This window comes from Trichechus manatus, unplaced genomic scaffold (genome assembly GCF_000243295.1).
Source record: "Trichechus manatus latirostris isolate Lorelei unplaced genomic scaffold, TriManLat1.0 scaffold00001, whole genome shotgun sequence".
Taxonomy (NCBI): Eukaryota; Metazoa; Chordata; class Mammalia; order Sirenia; family Trichechidae; genus Trichechus; species Trichechus manatus.
In genome coordinates, this window is record NW_004443937.1 from 3,871,445 (window position 1) to 3,895,688 (window position 24,244).

A 24,244-nucleotide genomic window follows, 5' to 3' on the forward strand; every position below is an offset into this window, starting at 1 on the left:
CTGAAAATAGATGGGTTTTACAGAGTAGGAACCATCTTCCCCACTCCCCTTCCTTTTACACCATTAAAAAACAAAAACAAGTGACCCTTGTTCTGACTTTTCTCTTCAGCAGGTCCTTTGCTTTCCTATCCTTTAAACTAACCTGCTTAGCTATGACTTATGGGATCCACCTGTAGTTACGAAGCTAAAATGAGCTTGAATCCTTAGAAGAGTGTTTTTCAAACTTCACGTCTTGACCCATAAGTGCACCTTGAAATCGATTTAGTGGCTTGTAACTATCATTTTTAAAAAAATGAGATAGAATAGGAAGTATCAGGCTGTATTATACATAGTGCGGATAAGTTTGGGGGTTTTTTTGGTAACTTTTGTTTCAGTTTATATATCCATATGGTATGTATGTCTGTGTGTGTATGTGTATGTACTGGGTCATAATAGAAAATGTATTTCTTTATGTGAGTTGTAGTCAAAAAGTATAAAACTTATTGTTTTAGTAATATAAAGTTATGGCTTTATTCTTCCAAAGATAAAGACTTACCTCAGGCAACGTCCTGCTTCTATTCCTAAAATTCAGTTACAGCTTATTGATACAAGTGTCTTCACAGAATTTAACAAAGATAAGATTTTTTTCTTACTACTTTGAACTCGTATTGAAAACATCAACATTGATTAATGCTAATTCTGGAACCAAAAGTCACCCTTGGCCTTGTAAGCATCACCTCCCCACCTCCCACCCTATCCCCCCCCACCCCAACCCATAGACAGAACTTTGAAGACGTGCATCCTTTGATTTGCCAGCCCATGAGCCTTCTTCAGTACAAGGTCTTATGTCTTCTCCTCAGACTGTTCTGTCATCAGTCTGTAGTCCTTCTGGTCTGTTTTGTGAAAAGCTCTATTGCTCCTTCCTAGGTGGTGATAGGCGACAAGGTTGTTCTGAACCCCGTCAATGCTGGCCAGCCCCTACATGCCAGCAGCCACCAGCTGGTGGATAACCCGGGCTGCAATGAGGTAAGAAAACTCAAGTTATGGAAGTGGATGGGGTTTGCTGCAGGAGCAGGCATGCCTGGGGCCGGCATTGACTTGGAGCAGTGTGCCCAATCTGCAGGTGAGGAAACTGAGGCCCAGAATCAGGACTTCCATGTTAGGTTATGCAAGTCTGTACAATGGGTGGTGGGTGAGGGCTGATATACACCCCAGTTCTCAGTTTGCTAAGTCCTGGGTGAGTATTTTCTAACTTGTTTAGTTAGAGAGGGCCCCTTTTACCGCATTTTTCCGGTCAGAGGGATACTTTATTGTAGTTTGTCTGCCTGAACAGGGTGCCTTTTTCTAATTCCTAACAAAAGCGTGCCTCAGGCTATCAGCAGCCCTGCCAGAGTGATGTCTTGTTTGTGGAAATACATCTACGTAGCCTCTAAATCGGCAATTATAGGACACAAGGACATTAAGTTGGCTTGTGACATAAATCTTTGCCTCATGGTTAAGAACACAAGCTCTGGAGCTGGACAGATGTGGGTTTGAATCCCAACTCTACCATTTCCTAGCTCTGCAACTGTAGTTACTCAGTCTCCCTGGGCCTCAGTTTCCCTGTCTCTGAAATGGGAGTGATGGTCATACCTATTTTTTAGGATGTTGCTGAGGATTAAATGAGACAGTGAATGTTAGCACTTAGCCCAGTGCCCGGCATATACTTAGTGCACAAACTGACTGCTGCTGTTAGTGATTATCATGAACATTTTGGAATATATACACTGAAGTCGTTCTTTGCTTTTGTGATTCATCCCATTTTATGAGCATTTGTTTTCATTAGGCCTTTACTTTCTGGCTACAGAACAAGAAACTTTGAGGGAAAGGAAAATATCACTTCCAGAAGGGCAGGAAGCTTGGTTCCTTTAATCATAGTTGGAGCATACATAGTGGTTGGTGCAAATGGACCATTTTTACCAAATGCTTTTAACAGGCCTGTTTAATTTACAGGTCCTGTGGCTTTATTGGTGGCAGCCTTTAGGGTTTTTTGGCTGAAGCATGGCCTCGCTTCCTGTAATGAGGACTTTTTGGTCTGGATGACACAGTTGTTGTGAATGTGGTCACCTACGTAACTAAATAACTCTAATGTGTTTTCCAGGTCAATTCCGTCAACTGCAATACAAGCTGGAAAATAGTCCTTTTCATGAAATGGAGTGATAACAAAGATGATATATTAAAGGGGGTAAGTTTAGTACTTTATGGGCAGGTAGCACTTGGCTCTTCTTGAGGCTCAGGTTAGCTCTCTTTGTAAATTTGTTTTTCTGACTCCCTCCTTGTATTGACTTTTAGGGTGACGTGGTGAGGTTGTTCCATGCCGAGCAGGAGAAGTTTCTCACCTGTGACGAGCACAGGAAGAAGCAGCATGTCTTCCTGAGGACTACAGGCCGTCAGTCAGCCACATCTGCCACCAGTTCCAAAGCCCTGTGGGAGGTGGAGGTAAGGAAGGGGGCGGGAGAGATGGAGAGGAAAGACTCGTGCATTTATAGGAATAAATCATATCCAGGCACTTATACCCACCTTGCTCCAAAAATGTATCGAGATAACTTACAGAAACAAGTACCAACCAGTTGCCTTTGAGTTGATTCTAACTCAAGGCGACCTCATGTGTGTCAGAGTAAAACTGTGCTCCATAAGGTTTTCAGTGGCTGATTTTTCTGAAGTAGATTGCCAGACCTTTCTTTCGAGGCACATCTGGGTAGACTCAAACTTCCAACCTTTTGGTTAGCAGCTGAGAGCATTAACTGTTTGCATCACCAAGGGACTCCAGAGAAATAAGTACATCATAATATATCAGAAGGATACTGGATGATTTTTGTGGTGGAAAATGACATCTACTTTGGAAGCAAACTCGAAACTGAAATTAGAAACTACTTCTTCTGGACTGTCTTACTGTCTCTTCCTTCTATTTTTTCTTTCCCTTACTCATTTATCTATCACAGCAGTATTTACTGAGTCCCTACTCAACATGACACATGGGTGAGTCGCACATTTTCAGCCTTTAAGGAACGAATGGTCTAGTGTTATTGGTGAGGGGCGAGAAGAAAAGATAAGCACCCAGATAACTGGCATACACAGCAGGGTGGTGAAGGTGATGAGAGTCACATTCCATGTACTCTGGAGGTTTAGGTGAGGGAAGGAGAACTTCTGGTTGGGCCAGGGATTAAGGAAGACTTCCTGAAGGAGGCAGCATCTGAGCTAGTACTTGCAGGGTGATCTCTGGTTCAGAAGGAAGCGATGGATGGAGTAGGTCACTTCATGTAAGATCATGGCATGTAGGATAATGGGACTGGAAACGTGAGGTAGGCTTGGGATAAAACTCAGTAGCCCGGTTTGATGCAGAATATAAGGAGTGACACGGGAAGTAAAACAGAGCCCTGAAGGGCCATATATCCAGGGGCTTATCTTCCACCAGAGGTTTGGTGGCATAGTGGTTAAGAGCTCGGCTACTAACCAGAAGGTCAGCAGTTTGAATCCACCATCCACTCCTTGGAAACCCTATGGGGCAGTTCTACTCTGTCCTGTAGGGTCGCTATGAGTTGGAATCCAGTTGACGGCAATAGGTATTAGGTAGAGTAGTAGTGTCTTCCAGCACTATATTAGACAATATTCTGTTATGATTCATAAGGCTTTCATTGGCTAAGTTTTGGAAGTAGCTCGCCAGGTCTTTCTTCTTAGTCTTAGTCTGGAAGCTTCACTGAGACCTGTCCACTATGGGTGACCCTACTAGTATTTGAAATACCTATGGCCTAGCTTCCAGCATCATAGCCACATGCAAGCCACCACAGTACGACAAACTGATGGATAGGTAGTGGCTTTTATATTTACCTACACAGTTATCATTTTTCAGTTCTTCATTTCTTTGCATAGGTCCATGTTTGCATCTGGTATCATTTTCTTTCAGCCTAAAGAGCTTCTTTTGTCATTTCTCATACTGTAGGTCTGCCAGTGACAAATTCTCTCAGTTCTTGTTTGTCTGAAATGTCTTAATTTCACCTTCATTTTTTGAACCTGATTTTTTTTTTTTTTTTAAGAATAACTGTATTGAAATAGAAGTCACATACCATACCATTTACCCAGTTAAAGTGTGCAGTTCATTGGTTTTTAGTATATTTGTAAAGTTGTGCAATCATCAGCAGTCGACTTTAGAATATTTCATCACCACAAAAAGAAACCCCGTACCTGTTAGTAGTCACTTCCTATTTTCCCCCAAAACCTTGCCCCACCCCCCAATCCTTAGGCAACCACTAATCTACTTTCTGTCTCTATTAATTTTGCCTGTTCTGGACATTTAATATAAATGACATCATACAATATGTGGTGACTAGCTTCTTTCACTTAGCATACTGTTTTCAAGGTTCATCCATTTTGTCACATGTATCAGTACTTTCTTTTTATGGCTTAATGATATTCTGTTGTATGGATATATCATATTTTATTTATCCATTTATCAGTTGATGGATATTTGGGTTATCTCCACTTCTTGGCTATTGTGTATAATGCTGCTATGAACATTTGTGTCCAATTTTTGTGTGGACATATGTTTTAATTTTCTCAGAGTGGTATTGCTGGGTAATATGGTAACTCTGTGTTTAACCTTTTGAGGAACTGCCATATTGTTTTCCAAACCACCACTTTATGTTCCCATCAGCCGTGTTTGAGGGTTCTGATTTTTCCACGTGGCTTTCATTTTTTTAAGGATACTTTTCTTGGTTTAGAATTCTAGGTAGAGAGTTTTTCCTTCCATGCTTTAAAGATGTTGATCCATTTTCTTTCAGCTTGCTTTGTTTTTGCATGTGAATTCAATGGTTTTTCTACCTTTGTTCCCTGTATATAATATCTCCCCCCATGTCATTCCCCCCTCAACCGCTGCTTTTAAGATTTTTCTTTTTATTTCTGGTTTTTATTAATCTGATTATGATAAACCTTAATGTGTGTGTGTGTGCACCTGCACACACTTGCACCTCACAGATGTGCGTGCACACACACACACACACACATATACTTATCCTACCTGGAGTTCATTAAGTTTCTTGAATCTGTGGGTATGTATCAAAATGGGAAAGTTTTGGTCATTATTTCTCAAATATTTTTTCTGTTTCCTCCTTCCCTCAACCCACACAGACATGCTGTGTCATTTGATATTGTGTGGCAGGTCACAGAGGCTAGTTATAAGTCACATTTTCATGATTCTTTATGCTGAACATTGTGATGCTACTTTGTTGAGTGTCTGGATTCTGTTGCCTTCCTTTAAAGAATATTAAATTTGGTTTTGTCAGGCAGTGAAGTTACATGTGAATGTGTTTGATTTTTTGAAGGCTTGTTTTTAAACTTTGGTAGGTCACATGTAGCATAGCCTTTATATTAAGGCTGATTTAGTCCTACTATGAAGTATAACCCTTTTGACATCTCTACTGAATGCACCAGGTATTCAGTAGGATGTTTGCACTTTGGCTTGTCAGAATCAGAATGCCTCCCAGCCCTGTGTGAACTTACAGCTTCCCTGTAGTGTTCTTTATCTGGCCTGTGGAGTCTCACCTTACATGCATGCAGCTTGGTGTTCAGCCAAAGACACAAGGAATCCCCTATGAAGATTTCCGGAACTCTTTTTCTGTATAGCTCCATAATCTTCAGCACTCTGTCTCACAAATTCTAGCCACCTTTGTCTCTGGAAACTCTGAATTATCTCCTCAATTCAGTAGACTGGTGTCCTCCGCTGGATTCTTCCTCCCTTGCCCCTGTCCAGAGAAGGTCTCTAGGTGGAAAGCCAGAGCATTTGCAGGGCTCCCCGGTCCCTTCTCTAGAGATTGCAGTTGTGCACTGTCTGTTGTCCAGTGTCTGAACACAGTGGTTCTATATATCTTACCCAGTTTTCTAATTGTCTATGGCAGCTTCACATATTTTGTACAATTTCTAATTGTTTATAGTACCAACTTCCAGTGCCAGTTGTTCATTATGGCCAGGAGCTAAAGTTACACTTATTTTATGGTAAATTGACCCAGACTCTGCAAGTTTCAAGTTTCAGCACGTAGGCCTGTGTATGTGTTCCAGCACATGAGTTCATGTATTGATTGCTTACACTGTTTTCCATGAAATTCCTTTTTTTTTTGGTGGTGGTTTTTGTGGATGAAGTTCAGACTCTTTCAGACTCTTTAACTTCTACTTTATTATGATTAAGGTAAATAATCTGAAAATTGTTTACATTTTTTTGTCCAGTCATTTCAGGTTAACTTGTTATTGCTAGCTGCCGTTGAGTCAGCTTCTGACAGAAGGAAACATTGCCTGCTTCTGCTCCATCCCCATGATCGGTTGCCTGTGCCATCTTCATGATCGTTGGTATGCTTGAGCTCGTTGTTGTGGCCACTGTGTATTTTGAGTGCCTTCCAACCTAAAGGGCTCATCTTCCAGCAGTATGTCGGACAATATTCTGTTGTGATCCATAGGATTTTCACTGACAGATTTTCAGAAGTAGATAGCCAAGCCTTTCTTCCTAGTCTATCTCAGTCTGAAAGCTCCACTGAAACTTGTTTAGCATCATAGCAACACACAAGCCTCCACTGACAGGTGGGTGATGGCTGTGCATAAGGGGCATTGGACAGGTGAGTATCCTCCCGCTGAACCACCATTGCCTCACTAGAAGACTCTATTTCTTGGTTGGAGAAACATTATCTAACACTTCCGTATGTGTGAATTCTCACATTATATATGATATTACAAAGGGTTTGTTGGAAGATGTTGGTTTTTTTTTTCAGCTAGTGAATATCACTCCTGAACTACAACTTATATGCAACGTCACAGACTCTCAGTGTCCTTCTTGTATGTGTTGACATTTTTCTGACTCCTGTTGATCATTCTTCCTCCTGCAGGTTGTTCAGCATGACCCTTGTCGGGGTGGAGCGGGGTATTGGAACAGTCTCTTCCGTTTCAAGCATCTGGCTACAGGACATTACTTAGCAGCAGAGGTAAGTAGCAGCCCCCATTTTTTTGCTGCCAAGGCTGATGCCCTCACTTCCCTTTCTTCACTTACCTGCAGCAGTTAGAGAGCTAGAAACTCGGGGCAACACTCATCACATTGTTTTTCCTCCTCCTGCTTTTCTGTTTTCTTCTGCCTCATTTCCCTGCTTATTGAGCAAAAAGGAGTCCCTGAGTGGAGCAGGAGTCCCTGGGTCGTGCAAGTTAACACACTCGGCTGCCTACTTGGAAGGTCGGAGGTTCAAGTTCACCCAGAGGAGCCTTGGAAGAAAGGCCCTGGCCATCTACTTGAGAAAAATCAGCCATTGAAAACCCTATGGAGCACAGTTCTATTCTGACACACATGGGGTCACCATGAGTCAGAAACATCTCAGTAGTAACTGGTTTATAGAGAAAAAGAAGCAAAAATAATTAACACATTTTATTACTTGACAGGGCTTCTGATAAAGATGTGGGGAGAGAGTAAGCTAGAAAATAGCGCTCATCTGGGTTCTTAAGATTATTTTTCTGTTGCTGCTTTCCTCATAACTACCAGCCCCACTCCTAACATAAATGACCAAGAGTTGGCTGTAGTAGACACATCTTATATAAAACCAGAAGGGTTAAAATTTTATAGAGAAATCTGGTTCTTTGGAGCATTAGTGGAATAGACAGAGGCTTATCTTTTTCTTGTAGGGATGTCGAAATCAAAGAAATTAACTTTACTTTAAATGTTTGTGAATGGTTTTTGAAGTAAGGAAAGATTCAATGCTGAAGGACAGAAGAAATATACTTTTTCATTTCTGTATTAAATTAAGGAGGCTTCCTACCATGGGACAGATGTTGAGTTCTATTCTGATGTGCTGGAAGATGTACGATGCATATTCATATCAGATTCTAGTCGTACATCAAAAGACACCTCCTGTTATCTGATACTTCTCCGAACTTCTCAAGGTGATGAGTAGATGTCAGTACTGCTTTTGCAACTGACCCAAGGAATGCTGAATTTAAATGTGCTGAGCTCCCTGGGATGCTTGATACTTGTATGACCTGACAATTTTAAAATACTGAAGCCCTGAAGATCAAGAAGTCTACGTTGAAATACTAAAATGGGGCCGCAGGGAATTATGGACCCAGCTAACCAGCTGTGGGAACTGTGGGTGACGTGGTTTGCCGAAGATCAATGGTGATTGCGTTATCTGTTACATACTGGGGAGAAAGTGGTTCTTGCTGGAGGCCTAAAACTTTTCTTATTTTTTACCAAAAATAAACAGGAATATCAATGACTGGGTACTGATCTTTTTATTTATCTCAGGCTTTTCACTGTTGCTTTACTAGTCAATTCATTGTGTTCCTTCTGTCTATACTGGAGAGCCGACTGCTGGTAACTAGCAGATTGTACCGTGTGTGTTGTGCTTGTGTGACGTGTGTTGTTGTTGTGGCATGCTGGTTTTGTGAACAGAGGGAAGGGACAAGTTCTTAGCTGTTCAAAGATGTGTGCAGGCCATGAAGTCTTCTGTAAGTAAGGCCGAATCCTTGAGAAAGCCACAGATGTTTTAATTTCCTAATGATTCTTTTTCATCAGGTAGACCCTGACTTTGAGGAAGAATGCCTGGAGTTTCAGCCCTCAGTAAGTATGGGAAAGAGCCTTCTTGTCTTCGTCTGGTAGGGTGAAGCCAAATGATCTGGAATCCCGTTTAAGAAACTGCCACTGTAGTCACTGAGCGCCGGGGAAGAGGATACCTCATACTGCTTTAAAAGAAGGTCTTGTTCTGTGCCTCACTTGGGGACAGTTGCAGTCCCTGTATCCTGATTGGTGCAAGGGACTGTTGGTCATGATGTGCTTTCTGTGCTTAGTCAAGGTGTCTCCACATCTCAGCTGGAGAAGTTCTAGGTACCTCATGCAATACTCCTAGGTTGGAGACAGTGATGGCCCCTGCAGAAGAGATTGGCTTTTACAAATGATTGTCCCATTGTTGTTGACATCAATGGTGACTCACTCAGATTTTTCAAGGAGTGAGTGTGTGTGGTGGAGAATGTCATTTAGGCTGTGGAGGTATCCTTTGAGGCATAGCATAGCTGACATCTGATTAGACACCCTATTGTCTAACTGTCCAACCTTGCACACTGCAAAGTCAGAAATAGGCCTTAGTGTATAATGTCGTTTGGCATTTTAATGCAAAATGGATCTCTCTATGGAGATTGCCAAGTAATGCAGATATGCTGGTCGTTGGGGTTCAGGTGTCCACAGTTGTGGGTTAAAGAGGGCCAGTGGTGTGTTACATGGAAAGGGTGGGCATAAGTAAAGTGGTTCTCTTGTGGAGTGCTTGAGTCTGTTTTACGAATTAAAAGATAAAACACTAAACACAGATGGTATGGCCACGTGATGCTGTAAGTGGTTGATAGGGTAGGTGGCATTGGGGGTGACTTATTTTTGTCTTTCTTTTTTTAGTAAATTTTTATAAAACTTTGAAAGCACATTAGAATGGGCACAATAATGAAAAGAGTTAGGGTGGAGATAATACAACATAGAATTATCTTTGGAATGTGTTGTGAATTCTGCAGTAAAAGTTAATCTTCTAGTTAAGCTTGAGTAGAGTATTAACTTTGAGAGAAGCTCGGAGGAGTTCTAGCTGAGGGCTTCCTTCTGTTAGCACATGGACTTGCTAGGGGAACATTCCTCTCAGCCGGCTCCTTGATGGGGCACCTGAGGCTTGTGTCTCTCCTCTTCCTCCTCTTAAACCACACTTCTGGATTCCATTTGGAAAGCTTACCTTCCACAATTAATATGGCTTGGAAAACCTGACCTAGTACAACCTTCTGCCATTTTTTTAAGGAAATCTGTAAAACATCTCTGAAGAGTGTCCATGTGGTTGTGGTTATTTATTGTTTGAACACTTGGACTGGCAGGGGAATTACTTTTCACAAGACAGTTCTTGTCCTTGCACCATCTTCACCATCCTTGTTTTGAAAGATCTGCCTTTATGTGACTTGCATCCATTAGTCTTAGTGCTGCCATCTGAGGTAACACAGATAAGTCTTACTTCTGAGATTACTTTGAAGGAGAGCTGTGGCTTCCTTCAGTAAGAGCCGATGTTCGTGAACCTGGGCTCAGGGGGAGGGTAGGGAGGGGGAACTGCTCCCCTGGCCAGTTTATGCAGGAGGGAAGACTGGCATTTTTAATGAGGGAGGAAGAGCCTAGTGATCAAAAGCAGGTGGGGCAGTGTCTTAGTTATCTAGTGCTCTATAACAGAAATACCACAAGTGGATGGCTTTAACAAACAAATTTATTCTCTCATAGTCTAGGAGGCTAGAAGTCCAAATTCAGGGCACCAGCTCACGGGGAAGCCTTTCTCTCTCTGTCGGTTCTAGGAGAAGGTCCTTGTCATCAGTTTTCCCCTGGTCTAGAAGCTTCTCAGCACAGGGACCCTGGGTCCAAAGGACACACTCCCCTCCCGCTTTTTTCTTGGTGGCATGAGATCTCACTCCTCTTGGCTTGCTTCTTTCTTTTACATCTCAAAAGAGATTGGCTCAAGATACAACCTAATCCTGTAGATTGTGTCCTGCCTCATTAACATAACTGCCTCTAAACCTGGCTCATTAACATCATAGAGGTTAAGATTTATAACACATAGGATAATCATATCACACCACAAAATGGTGGACAACCACACAATACCGGGATTCATAGCCTAGCCAAGTTGACACGCATTTTTGTTGGGGGGCACAATTTAGTCCATAACCTGCAGTGAGATAGACCTGGGTTTAAACCTCCAACCCGCCACTTATAAACCATGTGGGCTTGGACAAGTTACTTTCCTTCTCTGAGCCTCAATTCCCTCATCTGTAGAAATGGGCCATGAGCTTCTTGTGAGGACAAAGTGAGATGTTGTACAACTAAAATGCCTGGCACATAGTGAACAATTAAATGGCATTTTAGTAAGTTGTTCAATATCATGATCATTTTTAGTGCCTTTGCTAGTTGATCTGGGACACACAGCAGCCCCATGAGCGGAGTTGGGGTAGGTTTTGGGGATCTTTGTTTGGCAGTTGAGGAAGCAGACATTGAGAGAGTCCTGCCTTGTTATGCGTCTTAGGGTCTCTCAGGGTTCAGTGACCTTTCTACTTTTTCACTCTCCTTCCTGCCAGGGTGGTGGATGTGGGGACAGGCTGGGGTGCAGATCAGACTGTGCTGCTCTGGCACTTGTGTGGGGTCCGCAGGCAGAGGAGGGGCACGTGGAGAAGGGTGGCGTACCCCATACGCCGGAGGCCAGCAGCGCAGACTCAGCCTCTGTGGGGACACTGTCATATTGGGAGGATTCTGCAGCTTCAGTCTCTTCTAGGCTTAGAAGCATCCACGGAAATGCTAGAGCTGGGGATGCTTGGGAGAGGAAGCCTCTCCCTCCACTCTGCACATTGGCCACGTATTTCCCTGAGCCTTGGTATCCAGTGCTCACACACTCTGCCTCAGACCTCAGTCAGTCTCCTTGTGGCCATCCTTCAAAATTCAGTAGCACCCTCCAGCCACTTGTTGGAAGCCAGAGGGGGATAAAGGGCCACCCAAGGCCCCTCTTGTTTGACGGCCTTTTGCACACATGCCTTTCCTTCCACTAGGTGGCAGATGCGGACTGTGCACTGAAGAAATTGGGGCTGCTGTTTCTCACACAGCCAACTTAATATGCAATCTGGTTTTTCTCTAGCATTTCCACAGGTCTCTGAAATATGACTGCCAGCCTACAGCTGTGCCCTGTGTCTCAAACCATAACCAGGTCAGAGTTTATTCTGAAATTGATGTGTGGAACATTTTGCAAGGGAACAGTGGTTAGGAGAGAACAAATTCTCTTCAAAGTTTTTTCGTCTGTACTGAGGTTGTAGAGGTGTTTTGGTGCTCTTTGGTTACCTGTAGCTAGGTGGTGTCAGGTTTTTTAATTCATCTATTTTCTCCTGGGAAGTAGGTGTATGATGTCTCTTAGCAATTATCGCTGTAGATTTAACACAGCTACCCATAACTAAATTAGGGTTTGGTTAGGTGGAGCTACAGGTTATTATGGAACCCATGTGTGGTACAAATGGTTAATGTACTTGACTGCTAATCAAAGGTTGGAGGTTCGAATCCACCCAAAGGTGCCTCGGACAAAAGGCCTGGCTATCTACTTCTGAAGATCAGTCACTGAAAACCAGTTCTACTCAAAGATATATGGGGTGGCCATGAAATTGACTCGAAGGCAACTGGTTTTATGTACAGGTTATTAGAGTTGGGGGCTGGGAGGAGGCAGAGCGGTTTTGGATATTGAAAGGACCATTTTGTGTTTTTTTTAACAGACTGAAGTTAGAACAGATAAAGCAGGTTATTGCCTGCACTCAGAGATAGCAGGGCCCATTGGAATTCGGTTCTCTCATGCTCTCTCCTTTGCCTGTTTGCTTTGATTTCCTTTATCTAGATTCTTTCGTTTTCCTAGTAAAGTCTTTTTCCCCTCATATTTTGGGAAGGAGGCAGTGCCTCAGATTAAGGAAAGCAAGTCAGTGACAAAGAAAATGTGGTTTTCCCAGGACATGCAGGTGGATGTCATCATCTTGCAAGGACATTAAACACTCAAAGTAATCCTACGTAGAGTCATGGGGCTGAGCGAGACCTTGTGAAGTCTACTGGACCAGGAGCTCGTCTGAGCACTCTGTTTCCATCTCCTTCAGCAGATGGGCTTTGGGGCCATTGGGAAATACTTCCCTTGAATGTGTTTTTCTTAGTTATCTAGTGCTGCTGTAACAGAAATACCACAAGTGGGTGGCCTTAACAAACAGAAATTTATTTTCTCACAGTTTAATAGGCTAGAAATCAGAATTCAAGGTGTTGGCTCTAGGGGAAGGCTTTCTTTCTCTGTTGGCTCTGGAGGAAGAGCCTTGTCTCCTTTCAACATCTGTGGGCCTGGTGTTCCTTGGGGATCTACATGTGTCTTGGCATCAGTCTTCCCCCTGGGTCTAAGAGGTTCTCAGCACAGGGACCCTGGGTCCAAAGGACACGCTCCCCTCCCAGCTCTTCTTTCTTGGTGGTAGTGAGGTCCCTCCTGTCTCTGCTTGCTTCTCTCTCCTTTTTAGCTCTTGTAAGATAAAAGCTGTGATTCAAGCAAGGGTGTGACTTGAGTGAGGGTGTGACTTGAGTCACACCCTCTTGCAAAGCTATGGCTCAAGATACACCTCACACTGATCCTGACTCATTAACGTAGAGAGGTTAGGATTTACAGCAAATTAGAAAATTGAGGATAGTTATGTCAGATCACAAAATGGAAGACAACCACACAATACTGAGAATCATGGCCTAGCCAAGTTGACACATATTTTGGGGGGACACAATTCAATCCATGACAGTGTTTTTAGTTTCTCGTGAAAGCTTTCATCATTGTTCATCAGCCTTCAGTCTCACAGGTTTACTGCGTCTAAGCCAAATCCTTAATGTCCTGGAGAGGCCATTTTTCCCAAGTTGTCATCATTGGCCCTCCGTGATTAATTGTGGACCTTTTTTTCAGGGCTAGTCTGACTTCTCAAATATTTTTCTTGGTCACACTGTGGTTGCTACTTATGAACACTTGGCATCCGTTGTTTAATTTATATATTTTCTCCCGGGAAATAGCTGTATGATGTTATCTCATAGCAATTCTTGCTGTAGATTGACACAACTACCCATAACTAAATCCACAGGATAAGTTTTCTCAAAGTGCTCCTTCTCTCCCCCAGTTACTACAGATGGATGTAGCTATACTAAATTCTTTATCACCTACAGCACTGTTTCCATGGAAACTATTATGGTGATCCCAAATTGTTCAAATATTTTTATTGCAATACAAGGCAGTAGAGCATAAATATTCTTGGCTCAGGTGGCCCACTGTTACCTTTTATGACTGCTCTAAGACTGTGGTGTGTTTCCTGCCAACTGCTGACATTCGCTGTAGTTTCTTCTGTGTTCCTGTGGACTGTGGAATGATTTTACTGAGTGAAGGGTTTGGCACACACTACCCCTGACTTGATGACTTTTCCTTCCCAGGTGGACCCTGATCAGGATGCATCTCGAAGTAGGTTGCGGAATGCCCAAGAAAAGATGGTGTACTGCCTGGTCTCCGTGCCCGAAGGGAATGACATCTCCTCTATTTTTGAGCTCGACCCCACCACACTACGTGGAGGTGATAGCCTTGTCCCAAGGTATGATTTTCAAATTGCTTATCACAAGAGTCAGGGCTGGTATATATGGCCTGTCCGGGTTTCTTCGAATCTATATCATCATTAGAGTACCTGGGTGGTACAAATGGTTAAGCACAAAGTTAACTAGCCAAAAGATTGGTGGTTCAAACTCACCTTGGAAGACAGACCTGGTGATTGGCTTCGGAAAGATCACAGCTACTGAAAGCCCTGTGCGCATATGGGGTTGCCATGAATCGGAATCGACTCAGCAGAACTAACAACAGCAACAACAAATCATCAATGCCTTTTCTTTAAGCTCTTATGAAGGATTTGGTAACAGATGTGGACTGGCTGTCCAAATGAATGGTGTCTGATTTTTTTGTGACTCACCCATTAAAAGTTCTCAATACTTGGATAAAAAGTGCTAAAACTAAAAACCTGTTGCCATCAAGTCAATTCAGACTCATAGCAACCCTATAGGACAGAGTAGAACTGCCTCATAGGGTTTCCAAGGAGTGGCTGATGGATTTGAACTGCCAACCTCTTGGTTAGCAGCCAGGTTCTTAACCACTGTGCCGCCAGTGCTAGATGTAGGTAAACAAGCAAAAGCTCAAGTAGTTTAATATTTCTAGTAACCTTTACTCCCTTCCTCCTTCCCCAAACCTGAGGAATATCCCTGGTTAATTGAATAAACAATTGAAAAGAAATTCTAGAAAATGAAATTTCTGAAATCCCCTTTGTGCATGGTAAATGTTACTAAAATTATTGCGAAGTTAGACAAGTATTCTTTGCTTACTTTATTAAATTTAACTTAGATTTATTGCCTAAGAATGCATTTCTTGGGAAATAACTGGACTATAAAGGGAACAAAAGCTCTTTGTTAACAACAAAATCAACAATAATATTATTGCTAACGGCTCACATTTACTGAGTGCTGACTATGTGCTGGACAAAGTACTAAGTCCTTTACATGTATGTAGTATATAGTTTAGTCTTCACACACACACAAACCCCCAGTGAGATAGGTGTTATTACCCGTGCCTTTTTATAAAGACACTGAAGATCAGAGAGTTTAAGTCACTTGTCACAAGTCAGCCATCTCATAGCTGAGCCCATACTTCTAAATGTTTGAGGCAGATAGGGTTATCTGGGCAATTCTTCTAACTTTTCAACACAGCTCTGGTGAGTTGCGCATGGCCCCTTCTCACTGAATATTACTTTTAGTTTCATCATTCATGTATATCATTGCCTCTGCCTGACTCTGATAGCTGTAGCTTGGGTGCTGTCAGAGTCGGAGGAGAACCTTGTCATATGCTGGATACTATTCCAGTCCCTCTCAGAGTGATAAATGTAAGGCAGTGCCCACATACAAGAGAACCTTACAGTGCAAGAAGGCTTTTCATTACCATCAGAAAAACGATTAGTGATTCTTAAGATCTGCTGAGTTGTTAACCCTTTGAGAATCTGATGAAAGCTGAACATCCTCTTCCTAGAAAATACCAAGTGTGTGCATACTCCTGGTTTGGAACCCCTGATTTAGGTTCCTTTTTTTCTTTTTTTTTTTTAATAACAGCTTTATTGAGATGTGATTCATATACCATACAATTCACGTATTTAAAGCATATAATTTGTTGGTTTTTAGAAGATTCAGATTTGTGTGGCCATTACCACAATCAATTTTAGAAAATTTTCATCACCCAAAAAGAACCACCGTACCCATTAGGAGTCACCCCTCATTTCCTTCTAACATACCCTGCCCCCAACACTAGGCAGCTACTAATGTGCTTTCTGTCTCTGTAGATTTGCCTATTCTGGATGTTTCACAAAAATGGAATCATATAATATACGGTCTTTTGTGACTGGCTTCTTACATTTAGCATAATGTATTCAAGGTTCATCCATGTTGTAGCATACATCAGTATTTTATTTCTCTTTATTGCCGAATAATATTCTAGTGTATGGATGTACCACATTTTATTTATCAGTTGGTGGACATCTGGGTTGTTTCCACCTTTTGGCTGTTATATACCATGGACTGCTAGAAGAATGAACAAATCTGTCTTGGAAAAGTACAGTTAGAATGCTTCTTAGAAGTGAGAATGGCAAGACTTCATCTCATGTACTTTGGACATGTTATCAGGGGGGACCAGTCCCGGGAGAAGGACATTATGCTTGGTAAAGTAGAGGGTCAACAAAAGAGAGGAAGACCCTCAACAAGATGGATTGACACAGTGGCTGCAATGATGGGCTAAGGCATAGCAATGATTCTGAGGATGGCACAGGACCGGGCAGTTTTTCTTTCTGTTGTACAGAGGGTTGCTCTGAGTTGGAACTGACTTGACACCACCCAACAACAACAAAGCTGCTGTGAATATTTGTGTATATTTTTTTGTGTTGACGTATGTTTTCATTCCTCTTGGGAACATACCTAGGAGTGGAAATATATCCTATACAGTAGGGTTGCTATGAGCCAGAATCGACGCGATGGCAATGGTTTGGTTTGGTTTGATAGTAACCATAGGAGCCCTGGTGGCACAGTGAGTGGTTAAGTGCTCAGCTGCTAACCTAAAGGTTGGCGGTTTGAACCCACCAGCTGCTCCTTGGGAGAAAGATGTGGCAGTCTGCTTCCATAAAGATTTACAGCCTCAGAAACCCTATGGGGCAGTTCTACTCTGTCCCATAGGGTCACTATGAGTTGGAATCAACTTGATGGCAACAGGTTTGGTTTGGTTTTATGGTAGCTATGTTTAAGCTTCTGAGAAACTGCCACGTTGTCTTCTCAAGTGACTGCACCATTTTACAGTCCCACTAATAGTGTATGAGGGTTTTAATCTCTCCACATTCTTGCCAAAATTTGTTATTATCTGTTTTTCTGGTTATAGCCATCCTAGTGGGTGTGATGTGGTATCACCTGTGGTTTTGATTTATACTTCCCATTTATATATCTTCTTCGGAGAAATGTCTATTCAGATCTTTGCCCATTCTGAAAATTGGGCTGTCTGTCTTTGCATTATTGAGTTGTAAGCGTTCTTTATATGTTCTGGATACAAGTCCCTTGTCCGATATATGATTTGCAAATATTTTCTTCCATCCTATGTATTGTCTCTTCACTTTCTTGATAGTGCCCTTTGAAGCACAAAAGTTTTTAATTGAAGTCCAATTTATCTTTTTTTTCCCCCTTTTGTTGCGTCTGCTTTTGGTGTTATATCTAAGAAACCATTGCCAAATCCAAGGTCATGAAGATTTACGCCTATGTTTTCTTCTGAGAGTTTTATAGTTTTAGCTCTTATATTTAAGTTATTGATCCACATTGAGGTTTTTTTTGTGTGTGTGTGTGGGTGTCATTTGAGGTAGGATAAATTGCTTTTTTTTTTCTGTATCTTTTTTTAAATTTTATTATATTTTTGGTGAAAGTCTACACAGCAGGACAGGTTCCCATTCAACAATTTTTACACATATTGTTCAGCGACATTGGTTACATTGTTCACAATGTGTCAGCATTCTCTTTATTTCCATTCTAGTTGTTCTATTTTCAGTAACTTAGTCTCCCTGCCCCGCTACCTTCTCATCTTTGACTTAGAGTAATTGTTGACCAATTAGTCTCATCTAGATGATTTTTTTTTTTAAAGGAGTGTAGTACTCACGGGTAATATTCATTATTTTATGAGCTAACCTGCTATTTAGCTAAAAGGTGACTTCAGGGGATAGTTTTGGTTCAACACTTAAAGAGTATATCAGAGCAACAGTCTTGGGGATTCCTCCAGTCTCAACTGATCCAGTAAGTCTGGATTTTATGATAATTTGAAGTTCTGTTCCAACTTTTTCTTCCTTTCTATCAGGATCCATCTATTGTGGCCCTGGTCAGAACATTTGGTAGTGGTAGCTGGGCACCATCTAGTTCTTCTGGTCTCAGGATAAATTGCTTTTTAAAAGTTTCCTTCTCATTGACTGCTTGCCTATTACCTAGATATGTCCAGGTCTATAGAACCCAGCTGCGTTTCAGTTTAAGTAATTTTCCATATGTTGTGCCTTCTTTTCTGGACATAATGACTTTTTCTTAAGTTCTGAGAATGCAGGGGATGGCATTTATATTGTATGCTAAATGTTTTAGTTTGTTAGGGATAGAAGAGAACAAAACAGTGTGATTTAAAATATGAGATGCCAGTTGGCCATATTCCCCAGTGGGTTGGAAATCTTCCTCATCTGGTAGGAAGAGGAAACTTAAGCTTCTAGGTTACCTGGTTGGAGGTCCCTGCTTCTATATCTCTTCCATTCATTACTGATTTCTTTATTGGCATACTTTCTCTGTGGTTAGTAGTCCACAGGTAGACAGACTCTAAACTCACGAGCAAGGGAAGCCTTGTAGTCACTCTGGAAACAGAGTCTGGTGTGGTCTACCAGTGTGCTCAGTTATGGTCTTAGGTGTGATCTTAGCTTTTTAAATTTTTAACCAATCTTCCTTGGCCACCAGTCTTAGAGCCAGAAGCAAAAGGGACCTCATATTCATTGATTCTGTGAAGTTGTAAAAAATCTTGGAAGTAGTATATTCATATCCCTCCATCTTAGAGTTGTAGTATTTTTGCTAGTATGAAGATCAGAAAGCCTGGGGGTAGATCTATGAGCATCCAGGAAATGTGATCAGTAAAGGAATTTTTGTGATAGTCACTGGTTAAAAGTACCCTTCCAAGCCAATGTGAAAGGGATAATGCCAGATTCTGGATCTATTAAACAAGATAATAAAATTGCAGTGTATGTAAATAAAAGGCATTAAATGAACATTGAGTGAGAATTCACTTCCATAGCTCTGACATAATTGTCCTGCTATGGTGGCTTTTCAGTTCAGGATTGGGAATGACACTTCAGATGAATTGATAGAATGCTCTTTGTGGCTTAATTGAAGTTTGATATAGGATGTAATCCATCAATTAAATACAAAGCTCCCAGCTTTGATTACACTTCAAAAATAAGGAAGTGAATCCAATTACTCAGAAGAAAAAGTGCAAATTTCTTTGTCAAGTATCTTGCTCCTGTTGCTTAATTTATATTCATGCTACTGAAAGTAAATATCACTGTGGTTGCCCTCTCCTGGCCTTACTTGTAATGTCCAGTCAGTTATAACGAAGGAAGGCAGAGAGGATCTACTAAAGAGATGTACCTGATTTGACCTGTTTTTTCCCCACCTTTCCCATGAACGTGGTATGCCACCGTTCTGAATTCCTCTTAACAAGACTGACCTCTCTGCTCCCCTTTCTGCTCCAGTCCCACCAGTCTTTAAAGTTCCAACTCAAGTTGTTTCTGTAACAGAAGGCTTCTGTGACACTCCTCTGAGTCTCCTTGATCTATTCCTCTGAAAGTCCTACAGTACTTCCCCGACCATCCCCCAACTTTGTGCTTTTTTATGTGCATCTCTTGTTACTTGTTTGGTATGCATTTATCTTGTCTCACTAAAACAACAACAACAAAAGACCAAACCCATTGCCCTCGAGTCAATTCCGACTCATAGCGACCCTGTTGGACAGGGTGGAACTGCCTCATAGGGTTTCTGAGGCTGTAAATCTTTATGGAGGCAGACTGCCACATCTTTCTCCCATGGAGCTGCTGGTAGGTTTGAACCACAGACCTTTCAGTTAGCAGCCAAACGCTTAACCATTGTACCACCAGGGCTGCTGATGAAGTGGTAGATTGCTTTAAATGTAAGAATTATGTCATTATTTCTACTAGTTCTTTAAAAGAAAAGCAAAATTAGAAAACATTGTAAAAACGATACACGCTCACTGTAAGAAGAAACAATAGGAACAGCGACAACAAAAATACGTTTTAAAACCTCACGAAGAACAAAGAAGCAAGTAAAAAATCACATAAAATCCAACCATTCAGAGATAACTACTGTTAACGTTTTGGTTTACATCGTTTCAGACAAGTTTATCATAAATGGGATCATAAGCTATTTTTAACCTGCTTTTTTTTGCTGAACAATGTGTTTTAGACATATTTCCAAATAAATTAGCATAGATTCTCATCATTTTAAATAACTGTGTAATATTCCATTGTATGTACTATAATTTAATTAATTAGTCCTTTATTGGGACATTAACCAAAAACAAAACAAAACAAAACCCGTTGCCATTAATTCTGACTCATAGCAACCCTGTAGGACACAGTAGAACTGCTCCATGGGGTTTCTAAGGAGTGTCTGGTGTATTCAAACTGCCGACCTTTTTGTTAGCAGCCAAGATTTTATTGAGACATTAGATTATTTAAATTTTTTCATTTTGTAGGTAATGCTTTGTTGAACATCTTTGTTCCTTATTTTGTACACGTGCTATCTTCTTTTAAGGAAAAAATGTGAAAATGGGATTGCTAGATAGAAGGATAGGTACATTATTCATGTTATACAAAGTGCCAAACTCCCTTCTAAAGTTTTACCTGTTTACACTCTTAGCAACAGTGCACAGGAGAACTCATTTCTCTAAGCTCTTGTTGACACTGGGTTTTATCAATTTGTAGAATCTCTGCAGTATGAGACTATAAAATGATATATTGCTTTAGTTTGTGTGCGTTTTTTTACTAAAGAGTCTAAATGTATACTTCCATGTTTATTGATCATTTGTATTTCTTTGTTAAATTTCAGGTTCGTGTCCTTTCCCATTTTCTATTCTGATATTCAAGTTTTTCTTATTGATTTGTGAGAGCTCTTTATATGTGTGGATTAATAATCTTTTTGTGCTGTTACTCATTTCTCTTCCCAGGTTGTTGTTATTCTTTCAACTTAATGCACGATGTTATTGTTGTTATTGTGTGGTTGTTTTTTGTGTGTGTGTATTTGCAGAAGATATAAAACTTCAAACAATGTCAAAAGATTTATCTGTCTTTTACTTTTAAATTTAGGGATTTTGTATTTTGTCACATGCTTCAAAGAATTTCCCGAACACAAGATTATTAAAATATTTACTCATATTTTCTTCCAGAAGTTTCATTTTTTGTGTTATTGATTTATATGAAAATTTTAATGATTGCATTATTATCTCTCATGATAAGTGAATGCTTCTTGTTGCTCTGTCTCATGCTGAGTTTGTACTGAGGTATTCATTCATAGAACATGATCCTATATTTAGAAATATAACAATAACATTAGAATTATTATGAATGATTATCTATCATAAGTACATCAGAATGTGATTTAGAGCAATACCATTTGCTCCTAAGTTTACATTGTCCCAGGGTAGGTAGCAGAAAACCATTTGGGTATCTTTGTCTGTTTTGATAGAATATTTTCTAGGCTAGTGAATATAGAGAAACCCTTAAAGATTCCTGCCTTAAGCTTCTTTTCCCCTCCCCTTCAGGAACTCCTATGTCCGTCTCAGACACCTATGTACCAATACCTGGGTTCACAGCACAAATATCCCCATTGACAAGGAAGAAGAAAAACCTGTGATGCTGAAAGTAAGTTAGGAACTTGGCTGCCTCCCCTGGGTCTCATGCTCACTAATGAAAGGCTCCATTGAGGACAGGCCAGGGAGTGTGGAGCTGTGCAGTTTGTTGCTTTGGCAAGCATGCAGTTATAGCCAAGTTTGAATACGATGAAAGAATTCTCTCCAAAGGACCTGCAAGGTCAAGCAAGCCTGGGGCTTTTGAAATAACCAGAACCTTTATTGTATTCCATGGCTTCTTCCCTAACTGTTGAGCAATTGTCTGGATTTATTGTCTGTCTGAAGGATGATTTTGGCTGGGGGAATGTTTTGCTTGTGCCTTGAGGTACATCAAATATCTAGTTGGTTTTTCCTGATAGTTATTATTTCTATGTTTAAAAATACATTTTTATTTTTTGAAAGTTCTCCCAAACTCTTTACTATCTCTCCCTGCAACCAATCTCTCTTTCCCCACCTTCTCCAGGCTCATAGAATACAAATACGTACACACTGGATTTTTGTTTTTAAAAAATGAAATTATACTCTCACATGACTTTTTTTTTTTTTTTTGATTTTTTGATGGTGGGGAGGATTATTGGAATTTTTTCTCTTTTAATTTGTTAAACATTTTTAGTTCTATTGAAAATTTGAAAGAATGGTACAGTGTCTACCCTTGTATTCTCCACTTAGTAATTTCATTTTGCCACATTTGCTTTCTCTATATATATTTATAAACTTTTTTTTATATTGCAAGAGTCGTCCATGCTCTTTGTCACAAACTAAAGCAGTACAGAAGTAGAAAAGCTATAAATGATAGTAGTGCCCCCTTTGCTGCCTCCGTTCCTCACAATACCACTCTCCAGAGGTAATAACAACTTGGAGTCCATCCCTCCAGATGTCTTTATATGTCTAGTTGGTTTTAACTGCAAGATAGCTCCAACCTTTTTGGACTGCCCGATGTCCTGTGAATATTGAATATGACTAAGAGAGTCCCACAAAAACCATCTTGAATTTCAGATTGGCACCTCTCCTGTGAAGGAGGATAAGGAAGCATTTGCCATAGTTCCAGTTTCTCCTGCTGAGGTTCGGGACCTAGATTTTGCCAATGATGCCAGCAAGGTGCTAGGCTCTATAGCTGGGAAGCTGGAGAAGGGCACCATCACCCAGAATGAAAGAAGGTAAGGTCTTCCTAGGCGAATTTGCAGTCATCCTCACCCCCTGTGAATCTTTAAAATCCCTTGCAGAAAGAAATAATGCCAGCTTTGAACAGCTATATGTAAGAGTAGCAGGCCTTAGCATTTATGGGTGCCTTCAGTTTGTGGTCTTCAAGAAATACCCTTGCATTCACTTTTTTTAAAGTCTCTAAAGTTGTAAAAATATGTCTCTCTCTCTCTCTATCTCTCTCTCTGTCTCTGGTACTACATTACCAAGTATCAGGAGCCAAGGTTATTCTGAGATAAAAATTGATGGCTAGTATTTTATAAAGTTGATAATCCTTTTATCGATAGTAATGTGTTGTCTATGTTTTACTCTTTTTGGTGATTGGCCTCTGTGACCAATTTTGAGGAAATTGGAAAGAGTGGGTCTGCTCTTGTTTAACTGGTTCATCAGGCCTGGAGGCTTTAAGTTGAAGTTTTCAACCTGTTGGACGTTGGACACTTCCCATCTCTAATAGCTTATTCCCGCCAAAGGTCTGTAACCAAGCTGCTGGAAGACTTGGTTTACTTTGTCACTGGTGGAGCTAACTCTGGTCAAGATGTGCTGGAAGTGGTTTTCTCCAAGCCCAACAGAGAGCGGCAAAAGCTGATGAGAGAACAGAATATTCTCAAGCAGGTCGGTGAGATGAGACAATTTGGGGAGTTGACTTTGCATGGATTCAATGGGATTGCGGCTCATATAGAGAGAATGAATGATTCTCTTCTGGAAGGCTTGTTGAACTTATCTTTAACATACTTGTTGAATAGCTACCACATGGGAATTCACCTGTTAGAAACTACAAGAAGATGTGAATTGACACCTTTATTTTTCTCAAAAACAATATAAAGTGAAATGTGTCTTTAGGGTTATTTCATATGTTTAGGAGACTTTGGGTATTTGATAAACTAAGAAGGCCTATATAGGCTCCTGTTGGGACTCCTGAAAATCACTTCAAAATCTTTCCATAAAGAATGAGTAGTGTTTTACAGAAAATACAAAGATGGTATAAATTGAAATAAACCAGTGTAAAGATAAATCAGAGGCAGGCAAATTAAAAGTCCAGGGTAGATTAAGTGCACAAAAATGCATATCATATAGTTCTCTAAAGCTGTTGGAGATTGGGCCACAAGCTTGGCTTGCAAATTCTTGGCCACCAAAGCTAAAAAGGAAAAATAATAGTTTTAAGACCCATAGCTCTCCATAAGAACTTGGAACATAAAAAGCCTTTGTCCTCTCGGTTTCTGATAGATACAGTTTAACACTCTGTCATATTACAATAACGATTTCAAATCTAAGAATAAATTATGTTTAGGTGTTCCGTGGAATGACTCCCAAATTAAACTTCTGGCTTAAGGCCCATGCTTATTTCCACAATAGCAATTCCTTGAGGGGCCAAAATAATGTGGTTCAATGGCCGGAGCCTTCATTGAGCACGTGTATCAAGCACTCCATTTATATTGTTGTTGTTAGGTGCCATTGAGGTGATTCCAACTGATAGC

At 40.8% G+C, this 24,244-nt stretch overlaps 1 protein-coding gene across 1 annotated transcript in view; it reads left to right on the plus strand.

The window, feature by feature from the left end:
* Positions 1-24,244, plus strand: part of ITPR1 (inositol 1,4,5-trisphosphate receptor type 1) — a 399,887-nt gene that overhangs the window by 172,655 nt on the left and 202,988 nt on the right. Inside the window, exons 8-15 of the mRNA XM_023735093.1 lie at positions 907-1,005; positions 2,120-2,203; positions 2,311-2,457; positions 6,885-6,980; positions 14,006-14,160; positions 21,483-21,582; positions 22,566-22,726; positions 23,240-23,381. Of these exons, the coding sequence (XP_023590861.1) occupies positions 907-1,005; positions 2,120-2,203; positions 2,311-2,457; positions 6,885-6,980; positions 14,006-14,160; positions 21,483-21,582; positions 22,566-22,726; positions 23,240-23,381 (984 nt within the window). The remainder of the gene's footprint in view (positions 1-906; positions 1,006-2,119; positions 2,204-2,310; positions 2,458-6,884; positions 6,981-14,005; positions 14,161-21,482; positions 21,583-22,565; positions 22,727-23,239; positions 23,382-24,244) is intronic.